Source organism: Callospermophilus lateralis, chromosome 9 (genome assembly GCF_048772815.1).
Source record: "Callospermophilus lateralis isolate mCalLat2 chromosome 9, mCalLat2.hap1, whole genome shotgun sequence".
Taxonomy (NCBI): Eukaryota; Metazoa; Chordata; class Mammalia; order Rodentia; family Sciuridae; genus Callospermophilus; species Callospermophilus lateralis.
Window position 1 is genome coordinate 9,299,833 of NC_135313.1, and position 18,276 is coordinate 9,318,108.

General features: G+C 44.2%; 1 protein-coding gene across 1 annotated transcript in view; it reads left to right on the forward strand.

Annotated features, from left to right (window-relative positions):
* Dner (delta/notch like EGF repeat containing) overlaps positions 1–18,276 on the forward strand; it is a 291,292-nt gene that overhangs the window by 105,074 nt on the left and 167,942 nt on the right. Inside the window, exon 2 of the mRNA XM_076866521.2 lies at positions 15,838–16,191. Coding sequence (XP_076722636.2) covers positions 15,838–16,191 — 354 coding nt within the window. The remainder of the gene's footprint in view (positions 1–15,837; positions 16,192–18,276) is intronic.

The following is an 18,276-nucleotide window of genomic DNA, read 5'->3' on the forward strand; positions in this document are numbered from 1 at the left end:
GTAGTGTCTCTGAAGCTATAGCACCCCATTATGCTGCTTCTGCAGAGGTAATTTTACAGGTGCCAGCTCTCTGGTGATGTAAGAGTCAGCTGCTCATGGTGGAGGTGACCCCTCTATGCCTTGTAAGACGATGAATGGAAGGACGATCTTGTAGGCTGTCCCCTGTGACAGGGTTTGAAGGTCAGGGTAATGGTGCCTTTCCACCCCATCCTCCCACTCCGCCCTCACTGCTGGACTGTAGACTCCGTCTGTTGCTGACTGTCCTTCTGTCTTCTGTCCTGACCTTCTTGTCCTTCTTTGTTTCTTTCCTTCATAGTTTCTAGTTTTTAAGGCTTTTGTGAATTTACTATTTTTTTCTTTTGTTTCTTTTGTCTTTCAAACCATAAAGGTTTTTTTTTGTTGTTGTTGTTGTTCTTTATGGAAGAAAACCTCTGGCTTTAAGGGACAGCTGATCGGGGTCATAGTCCCCTTCCCAGTGTGTCCCATGCATCCTTTCTTCCATCCCTTGATCCACAGAATGGTAGCCTTTAGAACTACTTTAACTGCTCTCCTCTATGTAGCCAGGTCAAATCCAGTGTCTGTTTTCTGGCAATTTGTTCTCTATAGCCCATGGCAATTGGCCACACTCTTCTCCCCAAACCACTTCTCTACCCAAGGAGATAAGGTAAGAGGCTCTGAGCCATATGGAGCCATTTGGAGTCTTCTGTTTTGGGTTCAAATCACAGCTCTGACATCTATGTGGGCTTTGGAATATCTACTCAGTGTCTTCATTTCTCCCTAGGGAACTATGGCTTAGAAAGACTATCTACTAAACGGTTTTTATTTTTATTTTATTTTTTTTAGGAGAAAATGAGTTAGTGCACTTAAAGGTACTTATGGTCCCTTAACACATTTAACCCCTGCCCTTCCTCTCCCTTTTTCCTGTTATCTTTCTAATCTTTTGCTGCCTCCTCTGTCTGACCCCTCCCAGCCTATGCTGTTGCCCTCTCCCCAATTCCTGCAGTACATGAGAGGGTCGCCCACCCCCGTATTCTGGTAATTTAGGAGAATTGGCTTGTTCCTTTCTTCTGAGCACCCAGTCTGTGTTTACAGCCACTTCAGGACATCACCCACTGTTCCTTAGACACCTAGGTAGCTTCCTGCTTCAAATCCGCAGTCCCAGCTTCCCGAGCCGTCTCAGACCTGCTCTTCCCCGAGTCCATATTTCATTGAGTGACCCTACTATTTGCCTGGTTGTCTAAGTCAGAATCCTAGGCGTTTCCACACACAGCTTCTGCCCTGTTTCGCCTCTCACGTCTCACCAGCTAGCTTCCTCACCCACTTACCAGGCTGCCTCCTCCTGTCTCTGCATGGACCCTCCCCCGAGCTTCATCATTCTCCCTGGATGACTGCAGGGATTCTGATCCTCCTCGTGTCCCCAGGTTGACCCTATCACATGCATCACCCTCCTGGCAGACAGCTTTTTTTTTTTTTTTTTTTTTTGCTGCTGTGACCAAAAGGACAGTTTTAGAGGAAGAAAAGTTTATTTGGGGTTCACTGTTTCAGAGGTCTCAGTTGCTCTGGGCGGGAGGTGAGGCAGAGCATCATGGTGGAAGAGGAAAGAGCTCAGAACATAAGGACCAGGAAGAAGAGAGAGGCTGAGCTCGACTCACCAGGGACAAAATAGAATACCCCAAAGGCACGCCCTCAATGACCTACCTCCTCCTGCCACACTCTGCTGGTCTACAGTTACCACCCTGGCAATCTAAAGATAAACACACTGATTAGGTTAAGTCTCCTGTAACCCAATCATTTCCTGTCTCAACTTTCTCGCGTTGTATCACACATGAACTTTTGGGGGATGCCTCATATCTAAACCATTACGATCACATACTACAAACTGATCTTCATTTTTCTCAGTAAATCTTGTTTTTAAAGTCTATGGTGTGTTATATTGTCCAGCAAAATAGAATTCCTTGCATTTCTCTCAATATACCACTTTTTAAATGCCTCACAGCCTTTGCGCTTGTTCTCTCTGGCAGGACCCCCTTTCCCATTTCTTTCCTTGCATGGTCCTTCCTTGACCCTTGAGGTTCACACCACACAGGAAAGCTTCCTAAATTCCCTTGGTGAGTTAGTCACCCACACAGCATCTTGTGAGCATCTCTTTGCTCTAGTTTCATGTGATAAAATTATGCATGACTCACTGGTTACCTGTTAATGGGTAACTTAGGCCTTCTGCCATTCATCCGTGTGTGCAGATGCCTAGCCAGCCCGTTCTCCTAGTGGCTGTACTGATCATATGACTGTGCTTCCTTTACCACATCATTGCCCGAGGTAATTATTATTAAATTTTAAAATTAATGTCAATTTGAAGAAAGAAAATTCAAGCTTCATAACAGAATCCAATTGTTTGCATAAAACAAACCCAGGATCCTTGCCCTGTCAGGCCCTGTTTTGCAGTAGGCCGGACTGCAGGAGAGCAGAGTGAGTGATGGGGAAAGGTATGGAGAAGGAAGGTCAGGGAGGCTGCAAAAGGTGGGACTTACCTTTGACTTCCTAGTGGGTCAAAGTAAGCTAGCTTTGAATATATACTGAGTATTTGGAAAAAAGAATATTAAAGCATTGTAAAGTAAACACACCAAAAGGGTCCTTTGCAAGCTGTACCTAAATAGAAAACACATTATGTTTGAAGAATTTATTAAAATCATTGCATATATCTATGGTAAGAACTACCTCATGACTACTTAGTAATTTTTGATGTGATACTCTACAATTTATATATTCTACTCTTTTTAATTTTTTTAAAAAAAATTCGTTTTAAATAGTTATATATGACAGTAGAATGCATTTACGTACTTTGATATATTATACATAAATGGGGTGTAATGTCTCACTTTTCTGATTGTACATGTTGTAGAATCACCTCGGCCCTGCAGTCATGTATGTACAGAAGGCACTCATGTCTGCTTGGTTTCACTCTCCTTCCTATCCCCCTAGCCCCTCCCCTCCCTTCACTCCCCTCTAACCCTAACCCTAACCCTAACCCTAACCCTAATAGTAACTCTATTCTTCCCTAGTAACCCCTGCTCCTCCCACTTATTGTGAATTAGCATTCACATATCAGTGAAAACATTTGGCCTTTGGTTTTTGGGGGATCGGCTTATTTTGCTTAGCCGGATATTCTCCAGCTCCATCCACTTACTGGCAAATGCCATATATATTCTGCTCTTAAAAGACACTCGGGTGGTTTCCACTTCATGGCTCTCACACATCCTGAGTGTTTCTGCATCTGCCTCTTTGTGTGCCTTGCCTGTGTTTATGTAGGAGGCGGAGGTGGCTCTCTGGGCCACAGGGTATACCTCCTTCCGCTTTGATAGGTAACCAGTGGTTTCCCCAAGCCCCATGACAACAGGTCTCCCCTGCTGTGAGATCCCATATTCGGTATTGTCAGTCTTTGGTAAAGAGATTGTGGGCTCCTGGGTGATTTTAATTTGTATTTCTCTAATTACTGATAAAATTGGGTAATTTAAAAAATATTTATTAGCCCTTTGGACCTAATTTTTTTTTGGTAAAGAAAGCCATTCAGATCTCCTGCGCATGCTCTGTGGGCTGGATCACCCCCGCCTGCAGGGCTGCCGGGACTCCTCGGAGGAGAGAGAGGAGCCCTTGGTGGGCTGCGGGTCTGCACCCGACTCCCTCCGCCCGCTGGTCGCCGGCCTGCTCTCACCCTGGTGTGCTTCAATGAGAAGCTCATGACTCTGTTCCGTCCAGTTCCTCGATGTCCTTTCTTACAGGTGTGCTCTTTGTATCTTGGTTGTTGCTTATCTGCTAACTCTGAGGTTATGAAGGTGTGCTTGTCTGTTATCTTTTTGAAGTTTAAATTTTATCTTTCATATTCAGATCTAAAATCCAATTTGGATTTTTTTTGTTTATGTGTAAAGAGTCTTCATTTTTTCTTCATATCAATATCAGTTTATTAAAAAGATCCCATTTATCCCACCATTCTGTTCGAGAAGTCACCTGTTTATATGTGACTAATTCTGTTTCCCACGTATTACGTTCGTCTATTCATCTCTCTGCCAACATCACACTGTTCTAATCACCATAGCTTTCAAGTTCTTGACATTGTATACACCAAGCTTCCCCACATTGCTGATTCAAGAATATCTGGGCTATGTTGGACTATTTATACAGGAAGAGGAGGAGGAGGGAGGGGAGGAGAGTTGTGATTTTTGCTGCAACCTCATTGAACTCCTAGACAGCTTTGGTGGGAAATGTGAATCTCTGTAATATTGAGTGTTCTGATCTCTGACTAGAATATCCCTGTCTGTCTGTCTCTCTCTCTCTATATATATGTTTTTTAAAAAATTTAAATTCATACATTATAATCATGCATAATAGTGGGATTTGTTGTTCTGTATTTGTACATGCACACAATACAACAATATAATTTGGTCATTCTTATTCCTCTTTTCTCCCCTGCACCCACTTCCTTACATTTGAAATTTTTCTGGGTTTCCATATTTAACAGTTTGGAGGGATGGCACTCAACTACAACTTCTTTGTATTTTTTTTTCATTTGAGTTATTCCTTAGTATTTGATTTTTTTGGATATGTTTTAAACAGCATCTTTTTAAAAAATTATCTTTTGTGGCTAAGATGCAATTTTAAAAAAAATTGAGGGCTGGGGTTGTGGCTCAGCAGTAGAGCACTCGCCTAGCACATGTGAGGCCCTGGGTTTGATCCTCAGCACCACATAAAAATAAATAAAATAAAGTTATTGTGTCCAACTACAACTAAAAAAATAAATATTTAAAAAAATTTGACCTTATATCTAGCAAACTTGCTAAAGTTTCATATACTAATAATTTATCTGCTTATAACATTAGAGTATGAATGGTGACAGCTCCTTTTCCCATTCAATTCATTTACCTGCTTTTTGCCTTTGCCTCATGGCCCTGGGTAGGACCTTCAGTGCAGCATTCCATGGGAGAGATGATGGTGGACACCCTTGCTTTGTTCTTGGTTTCAGAGAGAAACCTTTCAATGTGTCACCAATAAGTATCATGTTTGCTGCAGTTTTTTTTTTAAAGTAGATACTTGGCCAGTTTAAAGAAGATTCCTTCTCTTCCTAGTGGGCCAAATCCTTTGCTCTAGAAGGAGGTTGACTTTAATCAGAGGCCTTTTCTTTTCTTTCTTTTTTTTTTATTAATTAAATTGTTCTAATTTGTTATACTTGACAGTAAAATGCATTTCAGTTCATAGTACACAAATGGAGCACAGTTTTTCATTTCTCTGGTTGTACACAAAGTAGAGTCACACCATTTGTGTCTTCATACATGTACCTCGGGTAATGGTGTTCATCTCATTCCACCATCTTTCCTACTCCCATGCCCCTTTCTTCCCCTCCTTCCCCTTTGCCCTATCCAGAGTTCCTCCATTCCTCCCATGCTCCCCTCCTCTATTAGGTGCAGGGTCTCTGGTCTAATTCTACATACTCTCATTATGGATCAGCATCCACTTATCAGAGAAAACATTTGGCCTTTGTTTTTTTGGGGGATTGGCTTATTTCACTTGGCACGATATTCTCCAACTCCATTCATTTACATGCAGATGCCATGATTTTATTCTATTTTAATGCTGAGTAATATTCCATTGTGTATATATACTACAGTTTCTTTATCCATCCATCTATTGAAGAGCATCTAGGTTGGTTTCACAGTTTAGTTATTGTTAATTGTGCTGCGATAAACATTGATGTGGCTAAATTACTGTGGTATGCTGTTTTTAAGTCCTTTGGGTATAAACTGAGGAATGTGTTAGCTGGGTCAAATGGGTGGTTCCATTCCAAGTTTTCCAAGTAATCTCCATATTGCTTTCCAGATTGGTTGCACCAATTTGCCATCCCACCAGTAATATAAAAGTGTGCCTCTTTTCCTACATCCTTGCCAACACTTACTGTTGTTTGTATTCTTAATAGCTGCCATTCTGACTGGAGTGAGATGAAATCTTAGAGTAGTTTTGATTTGCATTTCTCTAATTGCTAGAGATGTTGAATATTTTTTTCATATATTTGTTGATCAATTGTATGTCTTCTTCTGAGAAGTGTCTGTTCAATTTCTTAGCCCATTTATTGATTGGGTTATTTGTTTTTTTAGGGTTAAGTTTTTTAGTTCTTTACATATCCTGGAGATTAATGCTCTATCTGATGTGTGTGTGGTAAAAATCTGCTCCCATTCTATAGGCTCTCTCTTCACCCAATTGTTTCTTTTGCTGAGAAGAAGCGTTTCAGTTTGAAACCATCCTGTTTATTGACTCTTCCTTTTATTTCTTTAGGAGTGTTGTTAAGGAAGTAGGGGCCAAATCTGACATGATGAAGATTTGGGCCTACTTTTTTTTCCTATTAGGTGCAGGGTCTCTGGTCTAATTCTGCATCCGTGGAGACGATTGTGGATTGTGCAAACTTCATAGGAATTCGATTCCCTGTTGCCTGCAGGCTTCTTCTCGGGAGCAGGCAGGGAGAAGCAGGTTGCCGTGTTTCCTGTATCCCAGGCATTGCTCTTTTGTAAAAGGATTTGACTACAGTGTACAAGTGACTCCCATGAGATCTGAAATCAAAATAAACGCACTAGAATTGTTTCGCAAATTTCTGATTCAAGAAATTGGTCTTTGAATAACAAGGAGAAGATGTCATTTAAGGTTAGAGTGCCTCCACTAGTAAGTGTAGTTAGTGCCATCCCTCCAAACTGTGTTAAATATGGAAACCCAGGGACAGACGGCATGCCTGTTCTTGAAGAAAAATTCATCTAATTCTTGATACGTCTGCAACCGAGCAGGGCTTCAGATTCATTGGGATGATGGTTGACTGCCCTGTTTTCCAGGCTAAAGAAACAAACTGCAATTTTTCAAGATAATTTCAAACTGCTGTATGTTTTAGAGACACCTTGAGAACGTAGGAAACAATTAGACACCGAAGAGTTTATTTTTAAACGCATTTATTTCAAAGTCACAAGTTGGAATGTGCTTGAAATTTCCTAAAAAAGCAACCAACACACATGCCAAAATCAGAACAGTCTGGTTTCAAGAGAGCTGACTCCACTATCAGCTGCCCAGGTGGGTCTTTGAATATTTTTTTGAGTGGATTTAGAGCACTTAACCCAGAAATAAAGAAACATCAAAACACAGGAATGCGTATTTCAGGAAGATATATAGTTTGCGTTCAGTAAAGGGAATGAGAATTTTTATTATTTGGATTTGAAAAAAAGTTCTTGGGCTGCAGTTCTTGGCTGGGTGTCCTCCTGGCATGAGCACACAGTGATTTGTTTTTTTCATATCTTTACTCCCAGTGAGGAAGCAGTTGGTGTGGAATGTAGTTGAGATCTTTATTGAAGAAAGTGGGAAAAATTCCTTTTTAAGACAAAAATACTGTGACAGTTGGACCCAACATTGTTCATTTCCCTTTTAGCTCAAAGATGACACTTATAACCAGTGTGATTACTATTTCCATCCAACACAGAAACACAACACTAGGAAATCCAAGGACATTAGAGCTCTCTGGTCCTATCTTTTTTTAAGGTGAGAATGCTGAGCCCCAGGCAAGTTCCTCACCTCGTCCAAGGTCATGCCCACGTGAGTGGAAGCCCAGGTTTTCTCTAATGTGTCACGGCACCTCAGGGTATCGATTGCTCCTTCTCCTTTCCCAGTAACTCTACGCTCTGAGCTCTGGAGTCACCTGTGTTGTGCTCTCTCCCAGCTGGAGGATGCAGACAGGGGCTTGCCTGCTGGTTCCAGGCCCTTTGGACTCTGTGACCTTTCCCAGCCCATCGTCCTCCAGGGCTCCACCTATTTCTGAGTTTAGCCTCTGTTCTGGGCTGCCCATCACTCACATGCATTTAGTGCAGTTGAAGGTGGGAAGGCAGCGGGAGGGTTCCACATTCCCTCTGTGGATGGAATGATGGGAATATGACCCTTCCTGGCGGTCTTGCTCCGTGGTAGAGGAAGTACTCCTTTCTCAGTGACAAGATTCATTCTGCTGCATTCCTGCATGCAATAATGATTGGAAGAATAAATTGTATTGCAAAAGTTCCTTCTGTTATTTAATGATTCGGTGCTGCCAGCCCAATGAGAGAGTAGAATAGAGTAAAAAAAAAAAAAAAAAAAAATAGATGTTCTTGCTGTCAAACTTACATGGCCCTGCTCAGGATGATGTCCTTCTCTGAAGTCTTCCCAGGTGACCCCACTTACCTGTTTTCTTTCTCCTATTAAACACCAAGTTCATGACATCTAGATCAGGGGATGGTGAACTGGAGGGCCAGGGCCAAGCAATAAATATTTTTTTCATATATTTGTGGCCAGAATAGCTCAAGCAGTGGTGCAGTGTGCTGCGAGTGGTCAGGCAAAACAGGTGGCTGAGGCTGATTCCAATAAACCTTTATTTGCCAAAACAGAGTGGATTTGGCCCATGGCTGTAGTTTTCCAGCCTTGGTTTATAACAACAATTTCTACATTTTGGTTTTGGACCAGGTGCATCAGAATCATCTGAGCAATGTTGAACGATACAGGTTTCTAGTATGAATTTCTGATTATCAGTTTAGAGCTGGGGAATCTGCATTTTAAAAAGTTCCCTAATTGATTCTGCTGCTCAGACCATTTACTAAAATAGTGATTCATTTTGCTTTCCTTTCCTTTCCTTCCTTCCCCACTTTCCTTTCACATAAATACAAATAAACACGCAAAGTTACGCTTTGTATTTAAGGTGAAATAAAATAGCACAATTCTGTGTTTGCTGGGTAAATTCTTTGCCTTTTTTACTAAGGTGTTTGTCTCCTATTGATCTCTGGAATTCTTCATGTCATAAGGGAATCAGTTGTACATTCTTGGCTTTTAACTTTATATATGGAGTTGAATGGATTTTAAAAAGTTACTGATGAAATGAATACATTGATGTCTTTCTTTAAGGTGGTGGTCTCAACTGGGGATAATTTGTCCCCAGGGGACATGGGCAATATCTGGAGGGAGGGATTCTACTGGCATCTAGTAAAAGGCTGCTAAACATCCTGGATGTGCAGGTGGCTTCCCACAACCAAGTGTCATTAGTGCCAAGGTTGAGAAACCCTGCTTTAAGCCTTTTGTTTTGACTTTAATTGACACTTTCTGTTCCTAGAACAAAAATATCACATCAGAATGCATATTGAAAGTTCTTTGATTGATTCTGCTGCTCAAATTATAAAATAAGTCCATTGTACTTATTGCTAACACCACATACAGATTCCCCTTCAGTTATTTCCCTCTTACTCAAAGCTCCTGTGTCCCCTCAGTGACCAGGGTGGCGATACTATTGGCCTGTTTTCTGTTACTATAATGAAATGCCTGAGGCTGAGTCTTTATATTGAAGAGGCTTATTTAGCTGATAGGTTTGGAGGCTCCAGGTCTGGGATGGGTAGCCTTGTTGATTCAACCTCTGGTGAGGGCCCATTTGGCTGGATCACATCATGGCAAATGACATCACTGGTTGAACATATGAGGAAAAAGTCATGTGGTGAGACAGGTAGCCAGGGAGCAACTAGGACCAATGACGATCACATCAGTTACTTCTGAGAGCAGTACTCCCAAGGACCTAAGCACTTCCCACTAGGCCCTCCCTCTTACAGGTCCTACCACCTTGACATCACTACACTGAGGACCATGCCTCCTTCACATGAACCCTGGGGGACAAATCATATGCAAATGGTACCAGACATGTAATGTGCTCCGTCAGTGCTGGTGAGTCTCCGGCTTCATTGGGTTGGGTTTCCTCAAAGATGCTCCTGTTTCCCAGGATGTCTTTGCCCCCTGAGCATGGACATAAGTGAGAGTGGGGGTGGACTCTAGTCTGCTTGGTTCTTCTCTGGACCTTTGGAACACAGTAGCAATGAAAGCCGAGTGGCTGTCAATAGGATCCTAAATTATGAAGCTGTAGGAGGCCTGGCAGGTTCTGCCCTAGCCCCTCACTGCATGAGGGATGTGTGTCTGGAGCAGGTGAGCAGCATGTCCCAAGCCCCTGCCCCCCGAGGCAGACAGGGCTGGAGCCAGGATGCTGGCCGCCCGCCGGTCAGCTCCCCTTTCCATTCAAAAACTTCCAGGCTACCTCTTCGTACTGGAGCAGCCAGTTACTGATTTTGTTGAAAGCTACTAGTGTCATTCTAAAAGAAACTGGCTCTGAGACTTGTCAGCTTCTCATTTCATACCTGCAATTATGAATCCATTCTCCATCTCAGCAGGAGGACTTTGAAACTCGTCTAGTTTAATATGAAGGAGGGGGGTCAGTCGAATGATGGCAGTGGTTGACATGCACAGAAGCAAGGCGTAGAGTAGGCAGTGCACGTCCAAATAAGTAAGCCTGGCTCTTCCTGGCTTGGAGCTCTTCGCGGGCCAGCGCTGGGCTTCGTTCCTCTCCTGATTCCTCTACTTGAAACCATGCCCTGCACATCACAGGTGCTTGATGAATGTCACATGAATTCCTGATTAGCCATGTTGAATTTTCTGTCAAGTACAAGATGGGCAGGGACAAAGCTTGCCACTCCTCAAATCTGTCCTGGAAGGATCACCTGGAAAGGGAATCCGGGCCATTCCGCAGGCCCACCTCAGGGGGTGGAGGTGCGGGGGTGGAGGTGCACCCATTCACACCTTGCAGAAGCCTTGAACTTCCACTTATTATACCTAACGACTGCAAATGAGCCTTTTAAATATCTCTCTTAATTCTGACCTTTCATGCTTCTGTTTGTATGCTGTAGGGGACGTGGATATTGCCAGAAGCACGGGTAGCAGACAGTTTAAGGCCAAAAAAGAGGCCCTGGCTTAAATGTCACACTGTGATGGTTTTGGAGCCACCAGCTCCAGGGTTGGCAGATACCTGGGCTCAGGTCTGGGCTCCCACCTCACTCTGGGCCATGCCCCCACACATGCTCTTGGTTGCAGTATAAATTATTTTACACTGGTAAAAAGTCTAAGATAAATGTGAAAAGAACAACTTCAGGTTAGTTCTATGATGTGGAAAAAAAAATTTGGCTTAAATAGAAAATTAATCGGATGCAGCAAACATACAGCATTTAACAAATGAGCCCGTTGGTTACCTGTAAGCAGAAAGCATTAACCTGTTGGCTCTCTCTTTACTTTTTATTATAGCTGGCATTACAAAAGCTTAATCATTTCCAGCCATCATTAGAAACTAGAAATTATGGCTCTAAAATATCACCTATTAAATGTTGAGTATTCCCAAAGTCAGGTCTATTAATTATGATATTTTTGCCTCATTACACATTTTGGCAGTTTGGTTATTACCTGCTTATAGTTCAAACTTAATGGGATTCGAGAGCAGTAGTGACCTCTACCACAGGACTTTTCCACCATGAAATAAAATACAACTTAAAAAAAAAAATACTATGGTTCATAGTACAGCAGCACTCGCAGTAAATACTCAGGATGTCAGGATTTTGCTTAAAGTTTAATTCTTGCATTTTGCCTTACATTTGCCATTATGAACGAAAACAGATAATTTTTAAAATGAAACTGGTCTGAAGTGTGAGAGACTTTGATGGCAGATAGTTGTCTTTGTTAGTGAAACAACTAACTTACAAGCCAAGGAAGCAGCATGGGATGAAATGGTGATTTTTTAAAAAGGCATTGATGGGGCTGGGGATGTGGCTCAAGCGGTAACGCGCTCGCCTGGCATACGTGTGGCCCGGGTTCGATCCTCAGCACCACGTACAAACAAAGATGTTGTGTCCGCCGAAAACTAAAAAATAAATATTAAAATTCTCTCTCTCTCTCTCTCTCTCTCTCTCTCTTAAAAAAAAAAAAAAGGCATCAATGCCCCTGTGATGCTTTAGACCCCGCTTTGCAGCCTGGGGTGTGAGTGTGTGTGAGTGTGTGTGAGTGTGTGTGAGTGTGTGTGAGTGTGTGTGTGAGTGTGTGTGTGTGAGTGTGTGTGAGTGTGTGTGAGTGTGTGAGTGTGTGTGAGTGTGTGAGTGTGTGTGAGTGTGTGTGAGTGTGTGTGAGTGTGTGTGAGTGTGTGTGAGTGTGTGTGAGTGTGTGTGAGTGTGTGTGTGAGTGTGTGTGAGTGTGTGTGAGTGTGTGTGTGTGTGTGTGTGTGTCTTCTGTCACATCATCTGTGCTCTGAGTCCTTCTAGAGATCTGCACCTTTGACAGTTTAACTCTTAGCGTGTGTCGTCTTTCCTGGGGGTGCGTCTCTGCCCTCCGCGTGGTTCTTCATCCCGTGTGCTGAGCGTGCTTTCCTCCCATCGCCACAACCCCGATGGGGGACCTCAGGGCTTTGCTGATTTTCCTGCTTTCCTTCCAGTGCTCCATTCCCTGCCTGTGGGACTGTCACCTGGATACGGCAAGCCGAGCATCGCTGTGGGGCCCTGTCCTTGGCCATCCAGCTTTGTCTGGAAGCACCTGTGCCCACTGTGGTGGTGCTCTCAGATGTCTCTGAGGACAGAGGTGGCTTGGCTGGTTCTGCCTCCCGGCTCGGGCTGCAGAGACTTCCCCTTGTTCTATAGCAGATGTGAAAACACTGTCGTGGGGACAGCGACTTATGTTCTTTGACTTATGTTCTCAAGACCTGGGACCGGGTTTGGAGAACCTGACTTGTTCTACACACCTCCCGGGCTCTGGAGCTTCTTTTCATAACACCAATCACCTACCTGCTCACTGTGTGTTTATTCTGCAGCCTCCCCGTGCCTGGTGCCGGGGGGCAGACCCTCAAGTAGACAAAACAGAAAAAAAAAAAAAGAAAAGAAATCTGCTTTCTCCAAGCTTACATTCCAGTGGAGGAAGATAGAAAATATCTTAGTTTTTTAAAAAAGCAATATGTCAGATGACAGATGTTTTATAAAAAATCAACCAAAGCGGGAAGAGTCAACAGTGACAGGGTTGGAGACCACATTGTCACATCGGATGCTTGGGGACAGCCTCCTCAGAAGGTGGCATGAGAGCAGAGACTTGAAGTAGGCTCAGGGCAGCAATGAGCAGTAAGGGCAGTGCAGGCTGAGTAGGTGCAAGAGCCCTGAGGCAGGTGAGTATCTGGGGACTTACAGGAGCAGTGCTGGGGTTGGTGTGCGGGGATGAGGCTCAAGAGACTGGGGTGGGTAGATCACATGGGGCCAGTAAGATTTTGTGAAGACTTTGACTGTTATTCTGAGTAAAAGTCAGTGCCAAGCCTCAGTACAAAATAATGGATGATAAATACCTGAGAAGCTGTGGGGAGGAACTTAAAGGATGTGAACTGTTGAATGCTCAGTGCTTGGCAGGTGGCGCTGGCTCTTCTTAGTGCTGAACTCGGTTTTTAGACATGAACGCTCTGGGGCAGAGCCTATGGCTCTGTTGTGCCTGGCACAGCCCCTGGTGCACGGGAAGGCCTCAGTCAGCTTCACCGAGCATCGGCCTCGTCTGCCTTTATTCTAAAAGGCATTCAGAGTGATTTTAATTCACCCACATTTAGCCCGTCTTTACTTTTTGTCTCTTACATAAATAGGACCCTTGCCTTTTGCCTTCTCCACGGGGATTTTTTTGCATGAAAATCATTTGATATCAAATGTGGACGTCAGAGGGCGTGGCATTGTTCTGGCTGTCACGGGCCCTTCTCTCCCCCTGCCCTTCCCTTTCTGACACAGGCTCAGGGCTCTTGGGGGGACAAGGGAACTGCCACACGGCGGTGCTCTTTGAGAATGTAGTGGCCATGTGTTGGGGACCAGGTGGCCTCTACTGTGGGAGGGGGGACATGCTGGCTCCGGCTGTGCCTGGCGCCTCTTTCGAGGAGCCCATGTTCCCCCAGGATGAGCCGTGATGGCAGCAGACACCCCGGGGCCTCTCTGGCCACAGCGCGGTGCTCCTCGGCCAGCAGCACCCTTGGCTAAGCTGTGCGGTGAGGCCTGGGCTCCCGGAATCGGCTTTTGTGTGAATCCTTGTCATTTAACGTGTACCTGTTTTCTGTCTGCACGTATGAAAATCCCTTTTAGTGTCTAGGCCAACCTCAGATGTTTCTAAAGTTGATTTACGGAGCACAGCTTTATTGTCCTCTTTGTTCTAGCTAATTAAACCCTTCCTTCTTCCTGTCAAACAATTCTTGAGGTGACACCATTCCACAAGGCCTTCCTAAAAATAAATCAGCCACGAGCCAACGTCATGGCCAAATGAGCCATTCACCTCCTCCCCAGCACACACCGCCTCCCAGATATCAATCCATCAATCTGTGTTTCTCTCTTTCAACATCTTAAAGTCCTCCCATGTATTCTGCGTCCCTTGGCATACCAGGGATAGCAAATGGTGCAGCTGAGTCCCTGCATTCATGGAACTCACGTTTTTGTGGGATAGAAGAATGGGACTATTTTAGATTGCATAGTAGGGAAGTCTTCTCTGAGGTGGTGAACTAAATGAAATGAGGGAGAGAGCCATGCCAAGTCTGGAGAAAGTCATCCCAGTCAGAGGGCCAGTAAGCACAAAGGCCCTGGGGTGGTAATGAGCTTGGCACAGTCCAGGGACAGAAAGTGAGAGGGAGGGTGCAGGGCAGGAGAAAGGTCCACGGGAGGAGAAGACCTCAGAAGGTAGTAGGAAGGGGCCAGATTAGCAAGGGCTTTGTCTTCCTTAGAAGGAGGGTTTTACTTTGATTTGATAGATGATCAATATTTTAAATTATTGATGTTTGAGCATCTCTTCAGGGAGTATCCCGGCCACTCTTATCTGAGATTCTGTGATGGAATTGCCAAGTAATGGCACAGAATTAATGTGGTGTTTTTGGAGCTTCATTCGATTCAATCCCAAGTCCCTTGCTGTTCCTTAAGGAGCTGGTTGGAAATTGCTAGATGAGGATGATTAGCAGAAGGAGTAGCCGTTCACCAGGCAGAATTCTACCCACGTGTGTTGATGTGTGTGAACTCATTTCAGCACGAGAATTGAGGGCCCCGCTTCTCTGGCATCTGCACTGAATCCTTTTTGCAATCAGCTCTGAAAAGCCCAGGGTACAGCAGCCAGAGATCTCATTTTCTTTTATCACAGAAACAAATCATAACTGAATAGTACCGAGAGCCTACCTGACCCCCTCTGTGGCCTCCAGAGGAGCAGTCCATCTTTCCCCACTGTTTTCTAGTGTCCCCAAGTACCAACAAATGGCCCCCCAGAGGTCAGCAGCAAAGGACTCGGAGATAAACTCTTTCCTCGTGAAGACATATAACCAAATTTTTGTCTTCCATTATCTATTGGGGGTCACATGTCTTTGTAATCACTCTCCAAAATAATGAGGTAAAGATGTCATTAAATTCTACTTAAGCACCCCCCTTCCACTTCAGTTCTCATGCAAACAGTGATGCTATTGAATTAATAGGGTTGCCAAGCAGGAAGGAAATTGGGAGACCCAGGTAAGCCCACTCTGTAGGGCAGGAAAATTGGTCCATCATTGCCCATGAGGAAACTTTGCAAAGGTCCAGGATATGAAAAAAGAGATTCCAATTTAGATTCCTGAAACCTTTGTCATGACAGACAGCTACAAATGTCAAATGTGTTTTTTTTCCTAATAAGCCTCGGTGTTAACGATTTTTGTTTTACAAAATTCTTCCAAATAACAGGATCCTGAAATCAGCAGTATTTAGGGTTTGGGGTTGGGGGATGGCTGTTCTCCACTGCAGTTTCACAGGCTGGGTGCCTGTTCTCTGCAGCAAGGTCAGTGTTGGGATGACCTTGGGAACATCCAACACACATAACTGAGAACAGAGGAACAGCGCTTCCACATCACGGTGACTCTGAGACCAGGAGCTAATTTCCCAGCAATCGCACCGCTTTTCTTATGAGGGAATAATTGACCCATTTATGGTCTCGTTTCAGCTCGTTGCAGATCCTTGTGCCAGCAGCCCTTGTCGCCATGGCAACTGCAGCAGCAGCAGCAGCCCCAGCAGCAGCCCCAGCAGCAGCCCCAGCAGCAGCCCCAGCAGCAGCAGCAGCGATGGCTACCTCTGCACTTGCGACGAGGGCTATGAAGGTCTCAACTGTGAACAGGCACTTCCCAGTCTCCCAGCCTCTGGCTGGACCGAGTCCATGGTGCCCAGACAGCTTCAGCCTGTCCCAGCCACCCAGGAGCCTGACATAATCCTGCCACGCTCTCAGGCAACAGTGACACTGCCAACCTGGCAGCCGAAAACAGGGCAGAAAGTTGTAGAAATGAAGTGGGATCAAGTGGAGGTGAGCTCATGGTATGGTGTATATTTTCACATAAGAAACCAGAAACGTTAAGATAATTCTAGTGGTTCTTATCTGAGCAATAAAGATGGAAGACCCATAAAGTTTTTTATTGAACCAAAACGTGGGTAATGTTACTCTGTACCTGTGTGTATCATGGCTTTGCAAGCATAAAAAGAGTCAATGAAAACCAAAGGGAAGGAGATTATTTTCTGGAGTGATACCCACATACATTTCTGTGAGATAATCTTTGATTTGGGGGCAGACACCTCAGTGTAGAGTCAAATTATCAAGTCATTGTTGAACTGATTTTCCTTCCTAGGGTATGTCTTAGTCTGTTTGGGCTGCTGTAACCAGAACACATAAACTAGCTGGCTTATAAACAACAGATGTTTATTCCTGACAGTTCTGGAGACCAGGAAGTCCGAGATCAGGGCAGATTTGGAGCCTGGGGAGGGCCCACTTATTCATAGAAGTGCCTTCTGATTGTAACCTCATATGGTTCAAGGGGGACCAGGATCCCTCAGGCCTCATTTATAAGGGAGTTAGTCCCATGCATAGGGCTTTTCCCTCGTGAGCTAATGACCTGCCCAAGGCCCTGCCTCCTAATACTATCAGCCTGGGAGTTAGGGTTTTAATATGTGGATTTGGGACAATACAAACCTTTAAAGACCTGATTTTTTTTTCTGTTATCATATTACTGTTTAGTTTTTATTTTTGGTACCTTGCAATATTTCCATGGGATTTAGTCTATCAGGTTTGGCTGTTATACCTTCAATGTCTTCTAAAGTCTCATCCTGCTGGGCATTGGCGGCACATGCCTGTCGTCCCAGTGACTCCTGAGGCTGAGTCAGGAGGATTGGGTTCAAAGCCAGCTTCAGCAACTTGGCAAAGCCCTAAGCAACTTCACCAGACCCTGTCTCTCAATAAAAAATGAAAACGGGCTGAGGAGGTGGCTCAGTGGTTAAGCACCCCTGGGTTCAATCTCAGGTACTAAAATAAGTCTCATCCTGTGGATTTTTTAACAGGCCTCTAAAAGTTGACATAAAGTATAATTTTGCTGGCTAGAAAAGTTGGAAGGCGAATCCACATCAAGAATCTGAGGTGACATTGGTAGAGCATAATTCCACCCCACATCTTCCACTATATGTATCTGACATCCACATAAACCCAGTGACCTATTATTACAAATTTCATAGCTTGAAAAACACATGGGTCTTTGCGAAACATGTATTAGAGTTGAGGAAGGTGTCTAAAAATGTCCCTGATATTGTAAAGGAGGCAGTGAAGTTTCTTCTCCTATTTTCTTGCCTGCTAACCGGTTGACCCACTTCTTTTTAGTGCCGCTCAGTTTATGAAGGCCTCGTTCCGACTGCAGGGCAGCGGTTCCAGCTACCTAAAACGCTGTGAAACTGGTTCTGATTTCCGACTCTTAATAAGTGCTTTGAAGTTAGGATTTGAATACCTCCTTGCGGGATGACGCCTTTATTGAATGTGAACTAGATTTGATTCCGAGTTTATCAAGGAAGCATCCTTTAAAGAAAATCTCTCCCCCACCAGCCATTTCAATCTGTTTATTTAAAGTCATGCTTTCCTCAGACGGAAAGTGTGAGAAAGAAATGCTCCATCTTGTAGTCGTGCGCTTTGTCTTGGGCTGTTGGGCTGTTGAAGAAGCAGGTTAGAAGTGTCGGCAGGAAAGATGGGGGATGTGCTTGGGCTTCCCTTTTTCGTGAAATAATGCTGCTTTGAAAACATGAAGCTATTTGGAGCTTAGAGGACTGAAACTCAATGACCAGTGTCTTTTCCACAAATTTAACAAGTTGGAAGTCTTTGAGTATCAAAGGTGGATTTTAGCCACAGAATTTAGCTCTAGGATGTTCTGGCAAATAAGTGTTGGGCCCTGGGGGAAACAGCTGACGTTTCTCTATTGTTTTCAGTTGATTCTGTGATGGGGAAGTGTTTTCATACTCCTGTTTTCGCTGCTGTAGGTGAAGACAATTAGTTAATTAATTCAATTTAAAAATGTAGGTGTGGCCCTCAGGAGAGAAGAAGGGCAGCTTCCCTGCCTGGACGGCTGATGCCTGTTGG